At 46.1% G+C, this 21,049-nt stretch overlaps 2 protein-coding genes across 4 annotated transcripts in view; one reads left to right on the forward strand and one right to left on the reverse strand.

Moving 5' to 3' along the window:
• The window catches only part of PLCB2 (phospholipase C beta 2), a 34,321-nt gene extending 33,117 nt beyond the window's left edge, over positions 1-1,204 (forward strand). The window contains exon 32 of the mRNA XM_058027081.1: positions 203-1,204. Within this exon, the coding sequence (XP_057883064.1) occupies positions 203-475 (273 nt within the window). The 3' untranslated portion in view covers positions 476-1,204. The remainder of the gene's footprint in view (positions 1-202) is intronic.
• A 3,925-nt stretch (positions 1,205-5,129) lies between these two features.
• PAK6 (p21 (RAC1) activated kinase 6) overlaps positions 5,130-21,049 on the reverse strand; it is a 38,512-nt gene continuing 22,592 nt past the window's right edge. For all 3 annotated transcript variants that reach the window (XM_058026190.1, XM_058026192.1, XM_058026191.1), the window contains 7 exons: positions 17,301-17,903; positions 13,688-14,179; positions 13,313-13,446; positions 10,529-10,655; positions 10,224-10,349; positions 9,419-9,553; positions 5,130-7,166 (listed from right to left, as the gene is read on the reverse strand). In XM_058026190.1, coding sequence (XP_057882173.1) covers positions 6,999-7,166; positions 9,419-9,553; positions 10,224-10,349; positions 10,529-10,655; positions 13,313-13,446; positions 13,688-14,179; positions 17,301-17,903 — 1,785 coding nt within the window. In that variant the 3' untranslated portion in view covers positions 5,130-6,998. The remainder of the gene's footprint in view (positions 7,167-9,418; positions 9,554-10,223; positions 10,350-10,528; positions 10,656-13,312; positions 13,447-13,687; positions 14,180-17,300; positions 17,904-21,049) is intronic.

Genomic DNA, 21,049 nt, shown 5'->3' on the forward strand with positions numbered 1-21,049 from the left:
TCAGGGCTGTTCCTTGGCACAAGAAGTCCAAACCCCAGAGAATCAATCTTGATGGCTGCTCTCAGCCCACCCATTCCCAGGGGGTGAGAAAGTGGATGAGAGAACCCACACAGACCCCAGAAGGACTAACAGCTCATCCCAGAGCTCCTGCTCTCTCTGCTTGACTCCAGTGTGTGGGAATGACCTGATTCTCCATTTGCAGCTCCAGCAGCAGGTACGGGTGGAATATGAGGAGAAGTTGAGAGCTCTGAACGTGGAGGTTCAGGAGATGGTGAAGAACTACACCAAAGCCAGCTTTCCTGGAGAGCCACAGACTGGGAAGGAAGCAGGTCAGAGCATTCCTGAGGGAGAACAAGGCTCTACAGATGAACTGGAAGCAAATATCCCAGTGGCAGAGGTGTCCAGGCTTACACTGGCAATGACTGAGCCCTCGGGAGCTGCAATGGATGTGGAGATAGAAGAGAGCATATTCTGAGATGAGGCCCTTCTTTACTGCTCACTGCAAGAAGTTATACGGTGAAGTAACAACCAGCTTCACAAACTACTGCCATCCCTTTCCGTTCTGGGGAGCTCCTGAAATCCTTCAGGAATGTACCACATTATTCCAGATATCTGGAAGCAGTCTGGAGAGCTCACCCTTCAGAGTACTGCACTTTCTGTGTTCCCCAGCCTGAGCTCTGAGGTATTTAAGCAGTGGGAAAGGGCCTGTGCCTGCAGACCAACGCTCCCTGTTGGCATCTCAGCAGCAGCTACAGGAATATTTACTTTGCATTCAGAACAGTTTTTAGAGTCAGTTCCCTCATCATTCCTCACATCCATCTTTTCACATCAGTCCAGCTCCTCCTAACACCTTCCACACGGTTCAATGAAACAGCAATAAACAAACCTAAACACTGATACAAAGAGACACCACAGGTGGGGATAGGGGTGAGAAATGGGCTCAGTCACAGCAAAGCACACCATGCTGTGTGTCCTACAGGAGAACAGTTACACCGAAGCTGCATTAATAAACAATTTCAAATGCTGCTAGAAAACAAACCAAACCCCAGGTCAAGCAGGTATGAGACAGCATGTTCCGAGCCTAGTCTGAACACTCAACAAGAGTCCACCTCTCCCCTGTGGTGTCACCAGAGTACTGGAATTATGGATTGTACATTTCTGAGCTATTTATTTTCTAAAAAAAAATAAAACATAGCAGTTCTTAAACAAGGGGTCACTTGTTACTTAGCTGCAGTTAGTGTGTGTGTCCATCTCCACGTGTGTGTCCAGGTGTCTCTGTAGCTGTATCCACGTGCCTGTGTTCATGTGTGTGTCTATGTGTCTAGGTATGTACGTGTACGTCTGCATGTGTCCATTTGTGTGTTTGTGCGTCTGGTGTCTGTCCATTTGTGTCTGTATGTCCACATGTGTGTGTGTGTGATCCATGTCTCAGTGTGGGACTGTGTGTGTGTCCACATGTCTGTCTGCGTCCATCTATCCAGTTGTGTCCCTGTGTATTCTCTGTGCCTGAGTGTGTGTTTGTGTCTGTCTTTGTATCCATGCATCTCTATGTGTCCATGTCTGTCTGTCTGTCCATGTCTGCAAGCATGGGCGTGTGTCTGCATGTCTGTGTGTCTGTAGCCCGGTATGTGTGTCAATCTTTGCATCTGTCTTCTGTGTGTCTGTCCATGTCCCCGTGTCTCACATCTGTCTGTTCATGTCAATGTCACAGTGTCTGGGCCTGTGTGGCTGTGTCCATGTGTGCCCATGTGGGTGTGTCTCTCTGTTCCATGTGTGTCTGTGTGCACGTATCTGTCTGCGAGTCTGTGTGTCCATGTCCCCGTGTGGCTGTCTGTCCACCTGTCTCTGTGGTGTTTTGAGGCCCTTCCTCATCAGAGAACAAAGATCCCAGCAAGGTCTAACTGCAGCCAGGGAGCAGTTGGAGATTTTACCTTAAATCCAGAGAGGCAGCACTGGCAGTTCTAAGGTGGAGCACAGGGGCACTGAGCCCTGCATCCTACACCAGTGTGTCACCAGCTTTGGCCACTCAAACCCCTCCAGAGGAGCTTCTTAGAGGTTATTTTAAAGGAAAATTTGTCCCATCTCTCCCTGGGGGGAACCCAGACACCAATGTCAGACCAGAACATGGGCACAGGGTGGCCCCTTTTCCACATACTGCCAAAGTTTCAGGGCTAGTTTTTTTTCCCTCAAAGCATCTCTGGAAATGAATCCTGCAGAATAAACCTGAGTCAAAGAGAGACGCAGGGAAAGCCAGCACACAACAGCAGGGCCGGGGCTTGCAGGTTTTCCTTCCTCCAGGATCACACCCTAAAGATTCTGTTGCACAGGGACAGTGGCAGGCAGGACATGCTCTGTCCCTTCACACAGCATATGACAGGACAAATACTCCAAGTCAGGCTGGCCAGGTTCACTCTCACAGACTGCTCCTACCAACAGCACCAGCACAAGCTGTGACACTGGACAGCACCACTGCAGTCTCCTTCCCTCCATCCTGCCACAATTCCCAAACAGTTTCACTTTCCAGCTTGGAGACCTCTAATTCCTGCCTTGCTTCAACTGCCCCCCCCCCCCCCCCCCAGGAGTCATTTGAGAGCCCGCAGAACCCATTGCTCTGCCCTCCTCAAGCTGAGCTCCTCTGTCCCTTCCCCATGCAGAGCATCAGTGCCCCCACAGCTCTGAACAGCACAAACCCAGAGGCCAAAGCAAGGCCTGACACAGCACTGGAGCAAAATGCTCTGCAGGGGGTTCCTTGAGGCATGGGCATTTCAAAATTGACCAGAGCTCAGCTGGACTATGACACAGGGAACTTCAGCACAGAGAATTTGTGGCATTAATGTCCACTGATGTTTGAAACCTGAGCAAGGAAACCCACCACAACAACTTGTGCCCTCCCACAACCCCAGCACAGTTTCTGCACTGCAACCCTTCTGTTATGGAACCCAACACTGGCACAGGGGATTAATGCCAAATTTCATTAAAAACAGCTGTAATCTTTTACACAGATTTCACCTCAGTGCTAAATAACACCTTCTAAATGTACTTTTCAGTGTGCACCAGAAGCATCACTAAAAGCAAAGCCAGGGCTCCCATGAAGCACAGACCACACTCTGCATCACCCCCTTTCTCCCCAGGGTGCCTCTGAGCCTGTGTGCCGTGCTGCCTCCAACACCTCCCTGCCTGTCTGCACAAAATGGGGGAAAGTTCTGCAAGATGGGAAATGGACAAACAAATGAATAATAAAGAATAATAAATAAAGGCACTAAACCAAACGTTACTGCAAGGGTTCCTGAGCACATCTTGAACCCGACCATCCCTCCAGCAGCACAATTCAGTCACACCATGGTTGGTTACTCACAGACTCCAGAGGGGAGAGGCCATCTGATTTTCCAGCACTGTTTCTTCCCACGGGATTCAGACATCCTTGAGGATTCCTTCCTGTGCAGCCCTGCCCATGTTTTCACTTACCTGCCAAGCACAGGGCAATGTGGTATTTTGCTCAGACAGGCCTCCCATCAGGCCTGTCATTACACACAGAACTCCAGTTCAATGGCAATTGAGACAGTAACATCTAGTCAGACACTGAACAGCAGCAGATTCAGGTACAATCTCTGATCCTTTCCAAATTTTCATCTTTTAAATGGAATATTTTAGATCTCATCCTGCGCCCAAAATATTTAAGTGAGGCCAACCTTTGTACTAAATAATTAAAAATTAGATAATGAGGATGTCTAAAGCAGAGGAGGACTCCAACCCCAGCAAGGGACACAAACAGGAGACACTGTACCTAAATGACCCCAGTCCCTTTTACCTCCATAGCAAAGGTACTGCTGATGTGCCTAAGGCATTCAGAGAAGGAGCTGCTGCACAGTATCTATTCCGTTTTAGAGATACTCTCACTGCCCCACGTGTATCTCACATGTCAAGATTCCCTGAGATTATCTAGATTATTACTTCTTATCCCATTTATAACCTGGTCAGGGCATAGCCAGCAGCTCTCCCCAGCCTGCAGGGGAAGGGTGGCACTTGTGTCAAACAGTGTCTCAAACCAAACTGAACAATGTCAAATTCAGGAACCTCATTTGAACCAGGGTCCTTCTGTTGCCACTGGTTAAAAAACAGGGGCCTCTACACAAAGATTTGTTTGGTTCCAAAAGAAATGGGATAATAAGCTGCTGCATCCAACATCAGAGGCCTGTTGGAGGGAGACAGGCACCATCATAGATAAACCAGTGCAATTGGGATGTGACAGCACTGACAGACTCCCTGTTTGATTCAGCAAATTGTTCATATAAATACCATGTGCCATCTTCAAAGGCCTCCGGGATGCTGATTGCCAGAGCTATGCCAGCAAGGAAAAAGGCTCTATACCAGCAAAGCTGACAGGAAGGAAAATACAAGGGAAGGATTCAGGGGAAACATGACATAGAACAGCAGCAAACCCTGCGACACGAGTGCACCCTTGTAGAAAAGGAAAGATACTCAGAGAAAACAGCATCTCTGAGCATAATTACCCACTGAGTAGGCTCTGGGCTCATCAGAGTAGAGGCTGCACCTCGTTGTACAATCAGATGTCACCAAGCATACATGAAATCCCGACCTGAACACTACTGCAATACAAATTCCAAACCTGCTCTGCATCCTCATTCTCCTGCCTGGCTGCCTGGTTCCTGGGGAAGGAGCTGTCGGCCCTGGAGACAGAGCTTCAATCTCTCAGCTAATCTAGATTTATCTTAGGATTTATGTTTGATTCCACACTCATCTAAGTAATGGAGCAGTTAATTGGTGCCGGGCCGTGCATGAACTGCAAAGAGAGAAACATAAGAAGCAGGAATTTAATTCTACACTGCACAGGAAGATGGATCCTTTCTGCATTCCTCAGAAATATGGTAATGAGATTTTAAAATTTTATAAGATACTTGAAGGCAATTTTTCCAGGACCTTCCCTCACTGTGTTTAGTTAGATTTGGACTAAAATATAAAATGGTGTTAAATGCTAAACCTATCATCTCTGTCTCCCAGAAGCCTTTGTTTCAGGACTCAGGATCCAGGCTCCTGCCCCAGTCTCCTCGGTTCACACTCGCATCTCTGAACTACAGACACATTTTTAAGCATCTCAACACTTTAACAGGTTTATGAATAAATCAAGAACTACTTTAATTTAAAACACAAGTGCAAAGGATTCACAACTAAAGACGAGCAGGACTGTTTGTTTCAAATTATAAATCTTTTCCAAGCCCTGCTTTTTTTGCATTAAAAAAAAGCAATATATCGGGAATACAGAAACATTTTACATCAAAAAATTTCCAGTGCAGCTAAGGAGGAGCTTAATGAATTGATTTCAACCAACTCCATCAGCCCAAACTTAGACATCGAGTTTACAGAAACCCCCTATGACCTCTCTACCTGCCATGGGTGAGAGAGAGAGTGATTTTGTCCTTCAGCAGATGTCCGAACCAAGGGGATGAACCACCTCTGGAGCTGTTGCCCCAGGGGTGTTCCTCTCCCCATGGGCTACAGAGCCAACCTACACATTCTGCAGACTGGGTGCCCACCCTCTGCTGGCTGGCAGCAGTGCAGATGAATTCCATCCCAAATTACTTCAAGTAATCAACCATGGCTTCAATTTTGAAGCAGGATCTGTAGCTGGAGCAAATAGCAGAGGACAGAGGTTATGAACATCTTCTGAAGAAAATGCAGTTCTGAGGTCAGTTTCTGAGACAGCAGGACTGTCCTGAGAATACCTAAAAGTCCAAAATCTTGGTATCTGGAGTTTCAAAACAAGATCCCAGCTCCACATCTACAAACATATTCTTGAGACCTCACAACAACACACACCATCACTGTACAATGTTAATCCCGACCTAGAGTCCAATTACCTTGAGGATCTCACTGATCAGAGAGTGCAGCATACAAAATACCTAAAACTACATCAAAATAGCTGAAAGAGCTGTTTAGACAACCAGAAACCTTCCACATTAAAGGGCTGACGGGGAAGGGCAGACCAATAGCCAGACAGCAGCACACAAACACAAAAATCAATCCTGGGATATGCAGGATAGCTCAAATATTTCCATTTGGTCTCCTACAGCATCCCCAAAATGCTACCCAATAACTGCCCCAGGGCAGCACTTCTCAGCCTCTCCAGAGAGAAAGGACTGGGAAAGCAAGTCACAGGAGTATGCTGTTCACATTCCAACCAGCACACAAGGTGTTGCAAATGGTGAATTTTTAACCATATGATCCTGGTGGTAAGAGCACCTGGTCTTCATAGAGTCCACTTTGAGGACCGTATCCAAGGGCTTCCCCCTCCAAAAGTTTAAAATCATGAAATGGATTCAAGATTGACCACTAAACCATACACATTCTGCAGCAAAAGAGAAGCATGTTGATGCAAGAGAGCCACTTAGAAACAAATATATACATATCACATCTGCTCCCTAAGGAAGTGTGTGCAGGTTTCTAGGTCCATATTTAACCAAGGGAAATTAAAATAATCTGTGAAAAAGTCTCAGAGGAAAAAAAAAAGGTCTTTGTGCATTGACAGTTTAAAGGGGTCTGTGCCCCAAAGTGAGTCAGCTCATGGCTCCAGTGCACAATGAAGGAAACAAAGATCACATTTCTAGGTGGGAAATATCGTTCCAGCTCAGTAGTCAGCAGCCTGGGTGTGCAGAAACCCACAGACATTCAGAAACACAACTTCAGACTCCACTTTTGAATGCCATCCTTCGGCAGCAGTGATCCGCAAGCCATGGAATACCCGCTTTATCCTTGAGACAGACTTGGTCTCACTCAGATCCAGTCTGTATTGATTGTCTTCAGCAAAGGAGAAGCCACAGGAGGCTGAGGATGCATGGACAGGATTCATATTTGTCCTCCAAAACAATCACTGGCAAGTTCCAAGCACCATTCACAGGTTGAGACTGCCTGGGCTCTTTAATTTTTTCTATATATTTCTTTTATAAACACTCCTTTTCCCTAGAGTTTCCCCTCATATAAAGTCAGCAGGTGGAGGTGCGCTTCCTGTACTGTTGGATAAGGGGCACCAAGCACTCTGGAAGTCCTGTCTGGAGCAAAAAGGGGTGATCCAGAAGTTCTTGTGCTGTTGCTCTTTCCAATGGATCCCGTGTCAACATCCTCTCCAAGAAGTCTCTCAGAACAGGGGAGGTCTGTGAAAAAGCAACCAACCAAGTCAACCCTGCAAAGGGACCAGGCACAGCTCATGCAACACCAGGCTGCCAAGGTGGGTGTGGTTAAAAGGATCCTGCACATTCCCAGTCTGTATCCCTGTTTTTCCAGCAATGTGACATGGGTCACATGCTTTTTATGCTATGGACATAACTTTCTGTCACTACTAGGCACAACACTTAGGCTGTTTTCTTTTCAATGGGATACAGTCAATTAAACTAAGACTAGCTGCCACATCCTTCCATTTGAATTACTTCTGCTTCCCATTTTGTTACTTAAACTTTCCTGGATTTCAGCTAAAAAACTCTGCAGGACTCCTGCTACCTGGGCACAGCACTTGAATGGGAAGAGGGCATCAATGCATTCTTTTACTGGTCACAGATTATGGAAAGGCAGTTAAATAGAGTTCTCTGTCACCCTGATTTCTTAATATTTTCTAAGCCTTCTAGTGTTGACATTTTTGTATCGAACTTTCTCATACACTTGCTGTAGATAGTTGATTGTTTTGCATTCCTTTATGGAAGAGGAGAAAGTTGACAGACTGTTAGTTTGTCCAGTGTCATTGGAGAGGTGGAACTGTCACCCTCCAATCCACTGTCACTTTTGGAAAACTATAAATGTTAGAGTAAGAGAACAAACTTCCCTTTTACCTTCACCTTGAGAACAGTGATGTGTGCTTGTGTTCTTTCGTGTCCTATAGCCACAGTTCTCCCCTAGGTTCTGAGAGCCTGAAAAACCCTCGTGCTAATGGTACAAGAAGATGAAGAAGCTGCAGCATCAGTACCAAAAAGCTGAATGACCTCACAGGTTTGTCCTTTGGAAGGGGTGTAAAAGCCTGGTAGTAGGCAGCCCCAAGCATCACTTCATGACCCTGCACATCTCTGACTGGTTTAATGCTCTGCATTATTAAAATGGAATTAAAAAATTATCTTGGCATATATTTATTTATTGTAATGCTGATAATTACACCCAGTTTAGACTGGGGCATTGTCCCAGCTCTGGTTCCCTCAGTAGATCCTGAAATACTGTTCACACTGAGATATTGCTCATCTCAGGAGTGCTTTGGATGACTTCACTTAGGATTGCTGGAGAAGGCACCACACAGCTCAGGACGAGTGCCAGGATCCAGCTTGTATCCCTGTCTATAAATCTGCCCATGTTTTAGCAATGCAGCAGGGATTATCCTAGGTCACATCCCTTTAACCTGCTGCCCCCAGAACTGCAGTCACCAACCACAGTGAGGCATGAATGAGCACCGGAATGGAAGGCTGGATCCACAGCTGGAGCTGCACTCCAGCAGGACACTGGGGAGGATGCCCACCAGCCTGTAAATCGGTCTGCTGGAAGCCAGTCTGCTTTCCAGTACAAAGTGGAGCAGAGCAAGATCGTAACCAGCTCTGATTGTCACAGCCTGTGGCATGTCCATGTCACCAAGCAAGGTGTGACCCAGACCAGGATGGTTTTACACTGCCCAAGGAGAGCAAGCACCAGGTCCAGAATGTGACTGTGAAATTTTAATTAGTGTTGCTAAGGCAAAAAGGAAAGAACAGCTGTTGATGTTGGAATGTGTGCTGTTAGTTCAGCAGTCTCCTCTCTTAAATAATTCAGTTTTAGCAGCTGCAGATGCTCTGATTAATTGGAAAGGCTGGGTAGCTCAGGATGCTGCAGAAGCTGTTTGATCTCAGAGGCTGGGCATGGAATGAAAGGAAGACTTCTTTAAGCGGGCACTGAAAGGTGAGCACTACTTCTCATGTCACTGCTACTTTTTCCTAAGAAACCATGGAGCCAAGTTCATCTTCTGAGCTGCTGCAGTGTCTCCATGAGTTTGCATCTGTCCTGAGCTCACCTGCTCTGACCATAATGCATCCTTTGTAGTCCTGAGGGTCATGAAGCTGAAAACTCTCATGAGCAGGGATCCTCCTGTTCCCTTCCCTGGAAGATAAGCTACTCAATCAACATCAGTAAGCTGGGAACTGCTGGGTCCATCTAAAGCAGCTCTGACCTGCACTCTCCATTTATGCCCAGGTGCCCTCACACTGCCAGGGCTGTTTCCTAAAGCAGCCACCAGCTGTCAGCAGCAGCTTGCAGCCACTAAGACCCTGAGGCCAAAGCTGTTCCCCAAGAAACATGTCCTAGCAAGACCATTTCCACAGCCAGCTGTACTGAGAACAGCTGATATGGATATTTGCCCATGATAACCATCAGGCTTACAAGTGTTTGGCAGCATGCTCACCCTGTGGAAGTTTTTCAGTTTGGGAGGAGGGCTGTCACGGAGTCTCTTCATTGCCTGGACTGGAGAATCACTGAAGTAGGGGGGTTCTCCATCTACCATCTCTATGACCATGATCCCCAAAGACCAGATATCCACCTGTGGGACACAATGTCATATCAATACACACACTCCAGAGGAGCAGGTCTTTTATTTCGTTGCTTTCACAAAGACCACAACACCCCATCCATGACAAATGGTACTGAGAGTCCGACACTGATGCCCTTAATGCTTTTGGGCTCCTTACAGAAGTTCAACAAAGTCAATTTTGCACCCAGGACTGAGCCATGCTGGTGTTGCAACATGTAAAGGTGTGCAAGTAACCGCCTGTACCTGGCTGGTTGGTAAACAAAACTAGTCAGTCTGCTGCCACCTGCCCAGAACTCCAGAGTTCCCATGTCTGCTTTCCCTGAGGTGAGCCTCTCAGAGCTCACATCTCCCCCCCTCCACCACCTTTATGGAACTGATTTACTGATCCCTATAATGTCACAGGCTGCTCCTTGCTCGCATCGGTCGACAGCAAACACAAGTCTAGGCCAAGCTTTAGGTGTAAAAATACAAGAAGTTGATGCCTTGTTCCTAGAAGCAGAACAATCTGGTTTTCTACTGATTTAGGAAATATTGATGTTAACACCATCAAAGCTGTAGTCATAGTTGAGTTTGTTTTCTAAATAGAATCTAGAGACTTCCTAGAAAAGCCAATAGTTATTTTCCTGTGACACTTCAGACTGTCACTTGCTCTCCTGCTATTAGGGAGGTGGTCCCTTACCTCGGTGGTGTATGGTATCCTTGCAATGACTTCTGGAGCCATCCAGTAAGGAGTACCCACCAGGGATTTTCTTTTAGGTACATCTTTACTGATCTGAGCACAGAAGCCAAAATCAGAGAGTTTGACCTGTACAAAGAGAAAAGCAACCAACCTTAAAAATAAGCCTTAAACAACACAGAGGGAAATGCTACAGACAAAGAGAGTAAAAGGACAAGGGGAAAACAAGGGATTGGGAGCAGAAAGGAAGTAAGAGACAGAAGCTGCAGCAGCAGAAGACAGGAAACAATTTGTCTGAGGAAACACACCCTGCCATCCAACGTCAGAAGGATGGAGTCGCTCTTGATGTCTCGGTGAATGACCCCCTGAGAGTGGAGATAGGTCAGAGCCTGCAGCACCGACTCACACACTGTGGCAATCTGCTCCTCGTTCAGCCTGCAATTACAGACAGGGCACTTAAACTGTGCAGAGCACAGTGCTTCTTCACAGGGGCTCAGGGGTTGAAACACAGACACTTTGGTTCCCTGTGACAATCACCATCTCACCATCACCATTCCACGTCTGTTACTGAGGAAAACATTTTTTACTTGAGGCTTGACAACTTTAAAGTTTTCATAGGTTTAATACCGAGAAATTGCACTTTGAGTTCTGTACCTAAATTCATTCTGCAAGATGCTGTTTCAAGCAGTTCTGACAGGCAGCAGTGCTGCTTGATGCCAAGGTGCTGCAGTAACTGGTGAGACAGCTATTTTTAAGCAAACACAGTAAAGACATTATTCACAAGGCTTATTGTGCAACTGTATCCACAAAAAAATCCAAATGCATAATTCGACAGCGAATATAGGGATCCTTTAGGATCCTTTAGGTGTTTGCAGACACCTGGGGTACACTCACACATAACTAAAGATAGCACAGGCTACAAGCAGGGAAGGCACTACTGATTTCTACCACTGTTAGCACATGGAATATGAGCCCCAAGAAGCCCCTCTTTAGAAGCTGTTGTTAGAACAGCAATACAGAAACCTTCACAATCAAGTGAAAATGGTAGAAATGAAAATTCTCTCCTGTACCTGGGGACAGTGATAGCTCTCCATGTTTACACTGAGCAATGCTAGAAGTAAATTATTTCAAAGAATAGCTGAAGTACCAATTTGTGTACTGTGGATTCTCAGCCTGTCTCTAGCAGTTGTTCTGAACAACCCCTGGTTGAGGACAGAAATGAAACCTCCTCAAATTCGGATCTGCAAGTGAGCCTAAGGAGAAGAGAGCACTCAGAAGGCAGAACTGTGCAGTGAACAGTACCTTCCAAACCCATAACAATTCCTATAGCATCAGCTGAGAAATCTACACTTGTGCTGCTTGTCTGGCATCCCAAACCAGGACAGCTACAAGATTGTACCTGCACTGTGCCACACTGATGGCAACTAAATCTGAGGGATATCAGGGGGCTACTTCTGTCTTTAAGATTTAACCTGAAAAGGGAGAGGGAAAAGGCTACCTGTGGCACTTCCCAGCACAGAACCCAATGCCTTTAGGAACAGTGCTTTTCCTTTCATAGTGCCTGAGCTGATCCACCTGAAAGCCCTGGGGTTCCCAAAGATCACAGGAGGTGCACTTTCACCCTGTCACGTATGGAATTTGGTTTCAGTCAAGTGACTGCATAGTGTAAAACAGATTACTGGAGGATTACCTCACTCCTGGAGATGTAAATCACTTATTCCCCTCAGCAAAAGTTTAATGACTGCAATGATGGCATTTTCCTTCCTGGGAAAAACTGATAAAGGTTTGCAGCTTACTTCTGATAAATGTTATGGTTATAACAGATCCTTCTTCCATCATGAGATTTAAAAAAAAGCATTCACTAACAAGTTTAAAGGAAGCTTCTTTAAACAAATCATGGCTGAGGTCTCACTGGTGGATATAAATACACAGACCCTTCATAAACTTCTTCATCACTTTTTATCTGCAATTCAGTGCTGGCCAAGAGCTACAGGAGTTTCATTGGCCCTGTAAGCTGTGACTGAGCACTCCTCAGAATTAAATGTTGGCTTGCAGACCCTGAGATGCCTCTGAACTCAATTCTGGAAGGGCCTGCCCAGGTAAGTGTCTCCAGAACACTCCTTCCAAGTGGGGTTGTGGAGGCTACAGAGGACAATGTGGCTCTTGATGCCTCTCAAAATTGTACTTCCAAAACTCAGAATCCAACAGAGCAAGATACATGCCTTAAATCCACCAAGCAGAGTAAGATACATGCCTTAAACCCACCACAGGACCTAGGCCAAGCACATATGTGAACTAAAGGTATACTATGGTCTTTTAAAAACTGAATACAATTAGTGCTATCAATACTGCCTAACTGTAATCCAGTTAAGATCCTGAATCTTCCAAAAAGAAACACTCATCCTACAGACCTTCTTGGTCAGTCTTTCCACTGGCATTCCCTGTCCCAGTTTCCAGCCTTGCAGGACTGCTCTGAAGCAGGAGGAGGGTGCTCCAGAGGTGTGGGTAGGACACAATCACCATAACTGCATCATCAGAACACCTTCTGAGAGGGACCAGAGGCCATCTGAGAACAACTTATTTGCCCTACAGAAATGCCTTGGGTACTATTGAACATGAAGCAATATAGATAAGGAAACAAATTAGGAGAGAGTCCAGTAGTTGCTATCTTTAGGCAATGAAATTTGGGAAGGAGTCCAGATCTCAAGGCTTTGCTGCACTTCTCCAGAGGAGTTAGTGAGGTTGAATTTGTGGCTAAGGTTGCACCACTGAAAACTATTTCTTTAATACTTATTCAATGAAGGTCCTGGCTGGGATTCAACAGATACAGTAAACACTTTTTTAAAGTACTGTGTTTTACAGGGAAGGTCATCAAGGAGATGACTAGTGGGAATCTAAAGGGATCAGTACTTTAAATTAGTCCCTTCTACATCAGAAGTATTATCACATACTCAAAATTGATAACAGTTATAAACTGTAGTAGTTTCAGGGCACTGCAAACACAAGATCTCTGAGGGAACCAATTTGTCCCAGAAATCCCCACTCTGCTGTCCTTGCTCTCCCATGTTGATGTCTGGGATTTTGCTTTATACCTGATCTGAGACACGATGTCTGTGAGGGCTCCTCCCTGCAGGAACTCCATCAGCACCCAGAGCTCTTCTCCCACGAGGTAGCTCTTGTACATCTCCACAACGTTGACATGTTGATAGTCCCTCATTATCACCACCTGTAAAACCACAGTGGACAAGTGACCACCACAAAATCACCCACTGCACTTCATCCTATCCAACCAAGTGAGCACACACAGCCCTGCAACTACAGCACAGAGCCTCCATCCCCCAGCAAGAGCTGTTCTTGGTATGAGCATAACACTACTAAAAGGAAGATGATCCTGCTCTTCCCTTCCTGTTGCCACACTGATGGTTCCAGTGAGGACAGCAGAATCCCGCTGTCTCCAGCACTCTCACCTCATTGAAGAGGAGCTCCCGGCGCTGCTGCTTCCTCAGGTCCATCATTTTCACGGCCACCTGGCGCCCCGAGTGCTTCTCCCGAGCGATGCACACGATTCCTGTGGAGCCTTCCCCAATCTTGATGTAGTTTTCCAGCAGTGCCCTGGGATCTCCCTGGTCCACAACCATCCTGAGGGCAGCTTTGAACTGCTCGTGAGTCACAACCACAGGGTCCTCACTGGCTGGCTGCCCCTTCCCAGCAGAGTCCTGGGGCAGGTGGAGGTTGCTAGAGCTGGTCTGGGTCTGCCTGTTCCTGGGGGACCCTGCTGGGGAGGGCCGGCCTGGTGGCACTGCCACAGCCTTCTCTGCTGTGGGGGACTTCTGGGGGGTCCCAGCTTCGGAGATCATCCTGGGGAACTCAGAGGCAGGTTGGTCTGGGGGGAGAGACTGGGCTTTGGCTGCAGGGCTGTGCGGGGACCCCCACTGCTGGGGCTTGAAGAAAGCATTAGGCTTCAAGAAGAACAAAGAGGAAAAACAAAGTGATGGTTGGATTAACAAGCAGAGAGAAATCAGCTCTGTGTCATCCCACTCTGCCCTAGCCCACCTTGGAGCAGACTGGAGTCAAGAGCTTCAGGTTCCTGTCTCCAGGTCTGTCCAACACATGGCTTGGATGAAGATGTCCTTAGATGCAAAATCTTCAAGAATCCCTTAGGGAATGGGTGCTACGCTTTAGCGGCCTCCAAATTGAGGCAGTTTAAAGGGAACATGCTTTAAAAAAACCACCAAGACACAAAACCCACAGAAAAAAACCCCAGCTGCTAAAAAGCATTCCAACCTTGCCACCAAAAATCAGGGGCAACCTGTGCTGCAGAGAATTTGAAAATCCTTTATCCCTCCATGCCTCTGATCTTCCTTTGTATAAAAGGAAAGGGGATTCATGCCAAGGCTGTAAATCACTTTGAAGTCTTGGCCTAATTCCCTTTGGGTAATTACACTCTGCCTACTGAAAACACTCTCTGCACTTTCCACTGGTACCTGTAGAGCATTCCTGTCGATCAAGCATGGAATTAGCTCTCCACTTTGGGAAAAGCACCAGGCACCAGGACAGCTGGAGGCAGCCAACATAAGACTCCTGCTACACAGAGCTAGCTACCTGCCCCCTTGCTGGCTTAAAACTGACCTGCAGTGAATTTGGATTAGAATTGCTCGAGGTTTTTGGAGACCTCCCACTCAAATGACAAGCAGGCTCAACCCTATTTAGTGTAGGAGATGTAGTAAGATCACAGCCTGTGGGAATGTGGCTTCAGGATATGCATTCCATGCCAGGAAGGATAAACACTGTCATGCTAATACTCACCCTGGAAATATTGATTAATTAAAATCAACAACATTTAGCAGGTGAGGTACAAAATACATTATATACGTACATATGTATATGTAAAATATACATAGTATACGTATATAAATATATGCAAAATAATAGTAGATCTGTCAAAGAAGCAACTTCAGAAAGAGCAAACCCATCATTTATATTATAGGGCAAAACAAACTTCAAAGCAAAAAGCTTTTTCTCTCTCACAATTCAGAGAGATTTATTAATAAAGTTAATAATATGGGCATGGGAACTGAAAACTGCCAATTGAGAATTTTTTACAAGAGCACTCGTTTTCCCTGTCTCAGACAGGGAATAATTGTGTAGGATTTAATTCTATGCACTTTGGGTTTTAATCAAGGATTTTTGTCAAGAGCAGAATCTGCATAAGCCTCACACACAGAGAGGCCCTGGAAAACACAATTGAGCAGCATCAGGGCACAGCACAAACACAACTGCCTGTCAGGAGCTCCTTCCTCTCCGTACACCAGCTCCACCCCGGCAGTCCTGTGCTGACATGCTCACAGCAACACAGAATTTACTTCCCAAATCTTGTTTTGTCTCAGGAGAGAGAAAAAAACCACGTTTTACATAACCCAGAGCATGCAGAAGGGCACACAACATGCATGCAAGCTCACACATGTTTGCTTAACCACGTATAAGTCTTATTTCCTGCTCCTGTAATCTGACAGTCCCCATGTACCTGTTCTCTGTCTTGGGACATTTTGAGGTGCCACTGGTTCTACCACTCCTTCCCTTCATAAGGAAGGTGCAATCAAACTTACCATGGTGCTTTTCAAGGCACCACCTTTTCATTCCAGCCAGCTACCCAGCCAAGTGGTGGATGCTCCATCTCTGGAAGTGTTCAAAATCAGGCTGGAGCAGCCTGGTCTAGTGGAAGGTGTCTCTGCCCATGGTAGGGGGTAGAACCCAATGGACACTGAGGTCTCTACCAACCCAAACCAGTCTTCCATGATTCAGTTATAGTTCCTTTAATCTGCAATTACACATTTCTTACACATCTTACACAGAGCAGGCAACCCAGGTTTTCATCATCAGAGGCTGGTAAGAACATCTTAGATAAACAACTATGGCACAGATCCCTCACTGGATCTGTGGGAGATAAATTAGTCCTAAAGGTCTTCCCTGTTCCTCTCCTCTGACAAACAGCTGGAGCTCACACACTCCCAAGCACATTCACTTGGCTGGCAACTTTGGGTCCTGCTCCTGGAAGTGCTGAGCATGGCAAAGACACTCTGGGGAAGAGAGAAGTGGCCAGTTCTAGGTACTCAGGGGACAGGCCTCGAAGCAGTTTAAATCAGCCCAGAGTCACTGAGACCGCAATAAATGCGGTTTGTGTTACACAAGGACTGCATTCTTTCAAAATCCTCTCCCTTGGAAAGAAAAGCCGCTGTGCCCAAAGCCTTGAGCCTGGATCCTTATACAAACTGCAAGAAACTGGATTGGAGACATCTCCTCCCTGCAACACCCTTCAGAACAGTCAGGTTGGTTTGGACAGTGGTTCCTGTCATCATCCTCCCAGTTCACAGCTGTTGGGAATCAGCCAGGCCCAGCATCAGCTTTGAAACTATGCACAGAAGACAGATGCTGGGTCAGCCCAGAATGGAAAAGAAGCAATGGTTGCATTTCCTATCCAGTACCAGGAACCAGAGATTTTCAGTTTAACAAGAAATGAGTCATCCATTCAGGACAGCTTTCCTGGGGGAGCTGTAGCTATGAGCTGTCCCACCCTTTACAAAATCCAACAGTCTGACTTCCTGTGTGACAGCACCGTGGGTGCTGCTGCAAACCCTGCTGCTGTAGTGGCCTGGCAGATAGAGCTATAACCAACACACTCCCCCAAGTTAGTTCTGGTTTACACAGGCAGAAGAATACTCTGCTAATGCAAATCGTGGCAATTTCCCAAAAGGCAAAGGCTTTTTGGGGCCAGCAGAATGGCATTGCAGCTATGCCTTTACCTCACAGAAGGCAGTGACTAAGTCCCCTCGTCCTTCCCAGCCCACGTTCCTGCAGCTCCGCCAAACCTTCTGCTGGAGATCTGGCTGCCATCCTGAGCTGTGCCTTGCAGCATCTTATGGAGCTCAGGCGGACCACACATTTCCTCTGCTCAGGACTATTTAATTCCAACATTAATCATAACAAGAACAGATGGTTACCCGATGTTTGCAATTAAATTGGCTGCATACGTAACCTCTGGAACTGTAAAGTCAACACTGCAGTCCAGTGAATAACTCTTACCTTGATCTGCAGGGGAGGGCCCGGCTTGTTTGAGGTGCTGGATGAGGGGAACACGCTGCGCAGGAGCCTCCTCTTGAGGCTGTTCTCCCGTGATTTGGAGTTGGGGCTGCCTTCCCCCAAGGGCCTGGCGCTGGGCTGGCGCTGAAGCCAGCCCTCCTCCGGGCTCCTCATGGCCGTGTCACTCTCCCCTGGCACAGCGGGCACGTGCTGCAGCCCAGAGATGCGCTGCACACAGCTGCCATCGGCGCCCTGGAACTCTGAGGGCCCCAGGGACTGGGCTTTTGTCACCATCCCGTTGGGATGAGACTGCCCTTCCAGGCGGGGCTTGTAATCCGGCCACATGGTCTGCCTCCGGGCCACCTTGGACCCACCATTGCAGTTGAGGTAGTTCCCATACTTGTCTGCCCAGTCTCCTTCAGGACTCTGAAGGTACATGTCTGGGGGTCTCTCATCTCCCAGGAGCCCGAGGGACTGGGCTCTCCTCCTGCTGGTGGGGCTCCTGCCTCTCAGAGTGTTCGAGCTGATGGCAGAAAGCTTCTGGATGTCATTGAGCAACCCAGAGATGTAGCCTTCCACTTCCACGGTGCTGCCCCGCACCACGGTCTGGGAAACACAGGGAAGGTGAGAAACAAGTCAGTGTTGTAAGAATCAAGGCTTAATTTGTCTTACCAAAGGTTAGATTTTGTACATATAGCCAAAGACAACTCAAGGAATTCAGGAAAAATTACCAATTTTTGTCTTTTGTTTCAATGTCCTTTACTGAGGGAAAATAAAAGTCCTTGGGTTACATCCCGCTGTCAGAGCAGCAGCGCTGTCAGCCAGAACAGTCAATTCTGCTGTTGCGCTCGCATTCTAAAAGACTATGTAAGAGCAAAACTGGGATATTTCAACACTCCTGGCTTTCTTGTGCTGAAACTGTGTGACACTACATACATCACTAATGCACTCACCAAGCTCCTGAAATATTAGTTCTCAGAAGTTCCAGCATGCTGCAAGCTCCATTTGCAAAATTCACCTTTGCTGTGCCAACACAAGGTTCATCTCTCCCCTGAAGCACTCTCAATAGCGTTGTAATCAGCGTCCCTCAGTCTGCTTCCCTACAATTGCTGCTAATACATCCCAATTCTGACCACTGCAGACTTTGCTGTTCCAACTCTGCCTCCCTGCTCTACTCTGCCAAGCTATTATAATTAAAAATGATGAACAAAGGGTCACAGCAGCTCACAACTGCCTTGTAAGCAAACACTGAAGAACAAGGCTTCCATCCAAACAGGCACCAGCTCTGTACAGTAGGACAACCTGAAGCTGTTGGTATATTAGGTAGTGTTCTACCTTGTTTTTTTCTGGAACTGAAAAGCTTAAAGAAGCTTTTCTAGTGCTGGGAACCAAAATGTTTCATTTCTCCACAGAAATTTGCAGCATAGGATCACTCCTACACTTTCCTGAACCTCTGCTTGAGGAAAGTCCTTCCCTGGAGTGACAGCAATCTTCTGTTTGCTAACTGAGCTCCAGGGATCTTCTAAACATGCTGAATTAATTACACTGAGACTAATACTTAGCTGGTGCAACACAGTAGCTCCAGTAATTTCAACAGAACACCACCACAGTGCACAAACGAGCACCTGGTTTGCTCAGTGTCTGAGAACGAAAGGCAGAACAGAAGATTTTTGTTCAACAGGGTGAAGAAAGGACAACTCAACTCACTCCATGGCACACACACCAGCTGCAGCTGGAAATTCTGGTCTTCACTCCTACTCTCTCACCACACACACACCCCTTCCTCCACAGCCCAGCTGCTGTCATGGAACAATCTGCTAGGGACATGAACTTTTGGTCCAAAATGGACAAAAGTAATTCCAGAAAGACATGGGTATTCTCAAAATAAGAAGCCTCCAACAACATGCTATGGCCTCTCCAGAAAATCCCCTGCAGTGCTCTTCTCCCCTTCTAGCTAAAACTCCCTAGAATTAGACTCAGGTCACTCCCATGAAGTCAGACCTAGCCCCAGCAGACAGGGAAGATGGGAGTTAATCTTGCTTTGCTGCTATGTTTAAGCATTGCATCAGATTAATGAGGAAACATCCAAATTTGAGCCAAATGTATATGGAGTGCTCTTACATAGCTCATGCCTTACTGACCAAAACTGAGAAATTCTAATAAGTAAAGCATCTTTTTATAAGCTACACACAAACCCAGGAACTACTATGATAGTTTAATCCAGGACTATATACAAGGGCTTGGCCAACTAGCACTTAAAAAAAAAAAATCGAATTGATTGGTATCATTGAACCAGAGTTAATTCAAATGGAGTTTACCAGAAACAGTCAGCTTTGTTATGCAGTCCATGAGAGTGCTTGCATTTGGAATTACTGGGAAAAACAATGTTAGTTTAAAATGATTCTTTAGTTTTTTAAAGCCAGTTGGGTATTCTGTCCTTGTTCTCTAAAGGATTTGCACCTTCTTTCAGCTTTTACCATCCCCGGGTTTAGTAAGTCAGACATGAAAGTCCTGACCAGAATAAGGCTCAGGGCAAACTCCAGGAAATCTCTTCACACACATTTCTGTTTCAACAGTGATGCCTCACTACTTTTTGAGCATCCATGGCCTAATACTTAAGGAAATTTGGCTTGCTCTGGAAATGCCATCGGTGCAGTGCCCAGAGGCTTCCTGAAGTCAAGACACAGGGGAGTGCTATCACTTCTCCCTGACCCAAAGCCCCTTACCCTGTGATTAATGAAAATTGGGTTGCTTGATGTGATTCTTTTCTTGATAAATCCATACTGGCTGCCAGCTATTACCCTGCTATCTCCTTGGAAGTGGTTGCAAATAGATTACTTGCTTATTTGTTCCAGTCTCTTTCTGGGGATAGAAATTATTCTGACTGATCTGCAATTCCTTGAATTTCATTAGGCCCAGCTGACTTGAAAATATGCAACTTCTTAGCTAAGTCTCATTTCTGTTCCTGTTCTTTTCTTATTCTGGTCTGCATTCTCATCCCTTCATCCTCATACTAATTGTCAGCCCACTGATCACACTTAATGAAGACCAGAGAAAAATCATTAAACACTTAGGAATTCTCAGTATCATCTGTTAACTTTCTTCCAAAACCCACAGTGAACAAATTCTTTCCTTCATCCTTCTTCTCCTCCTCATTGCCCTCATGATGTGTCCTCAGTGCCCTTTATGTTCTTTGAGAATAACATCTCTTTTTTGTGCATTGCCCTTCCAGTTTTGCTCCTACATGAATTTCTCTTCTCTTTGCCCTTTATAACTTGACCTAGTTTCCACCCTTCTGAGCAATCCTCCCGCAGTTTAAGCTCATTACAGAGCTCCTGATCTAACCAAGTTGGTCTCTTATTACACATTTTATCTCTCCTCTGGATTGTGCTTCCTATCCCTCTACTATATTTTGAACCTCAAAGCACATTCAGGCCTCCTGTCTTTTTTTTCCTCACCTATTCTTCTTAAACAAGTTTTTCCTTTATAAACCAGCATTCTGCTCCAAGATCCTGATGAGCCATTTCATTTGTAGGTTTGATTATGTACCAAAGCTTACATTTTACCAAATATAGTCCTCTTTATTCCCCATGCTTTAAGCACCTGTACACAAAAAGCTAAATATATTCATCAGATAGCCAACTCTTTTTTTAAATCCCTCCTGAAACCCAAGTAGCAACATCTCTGTTTTACAGCACACCTTCCAGTTTTTAGGCTCCTGCAGGGCTTTTTGCCTTTTTTTTTTTTTTAAC

Source organism: Melospiza georgiana, chromosome 6 (assembly GCF_028018845.1).
Source record: "Melospiza georgiana isolate bMelGeo1 chromosome 6, bMelGeo1.pri, whole genome shotgun sequence".
NCBI classification, from domain to species: Eukaryota; Metazoa; Chordata; class Aves; order Passeriformes; family Passerellidae; genus Melospiza; species Melospiza georgiana.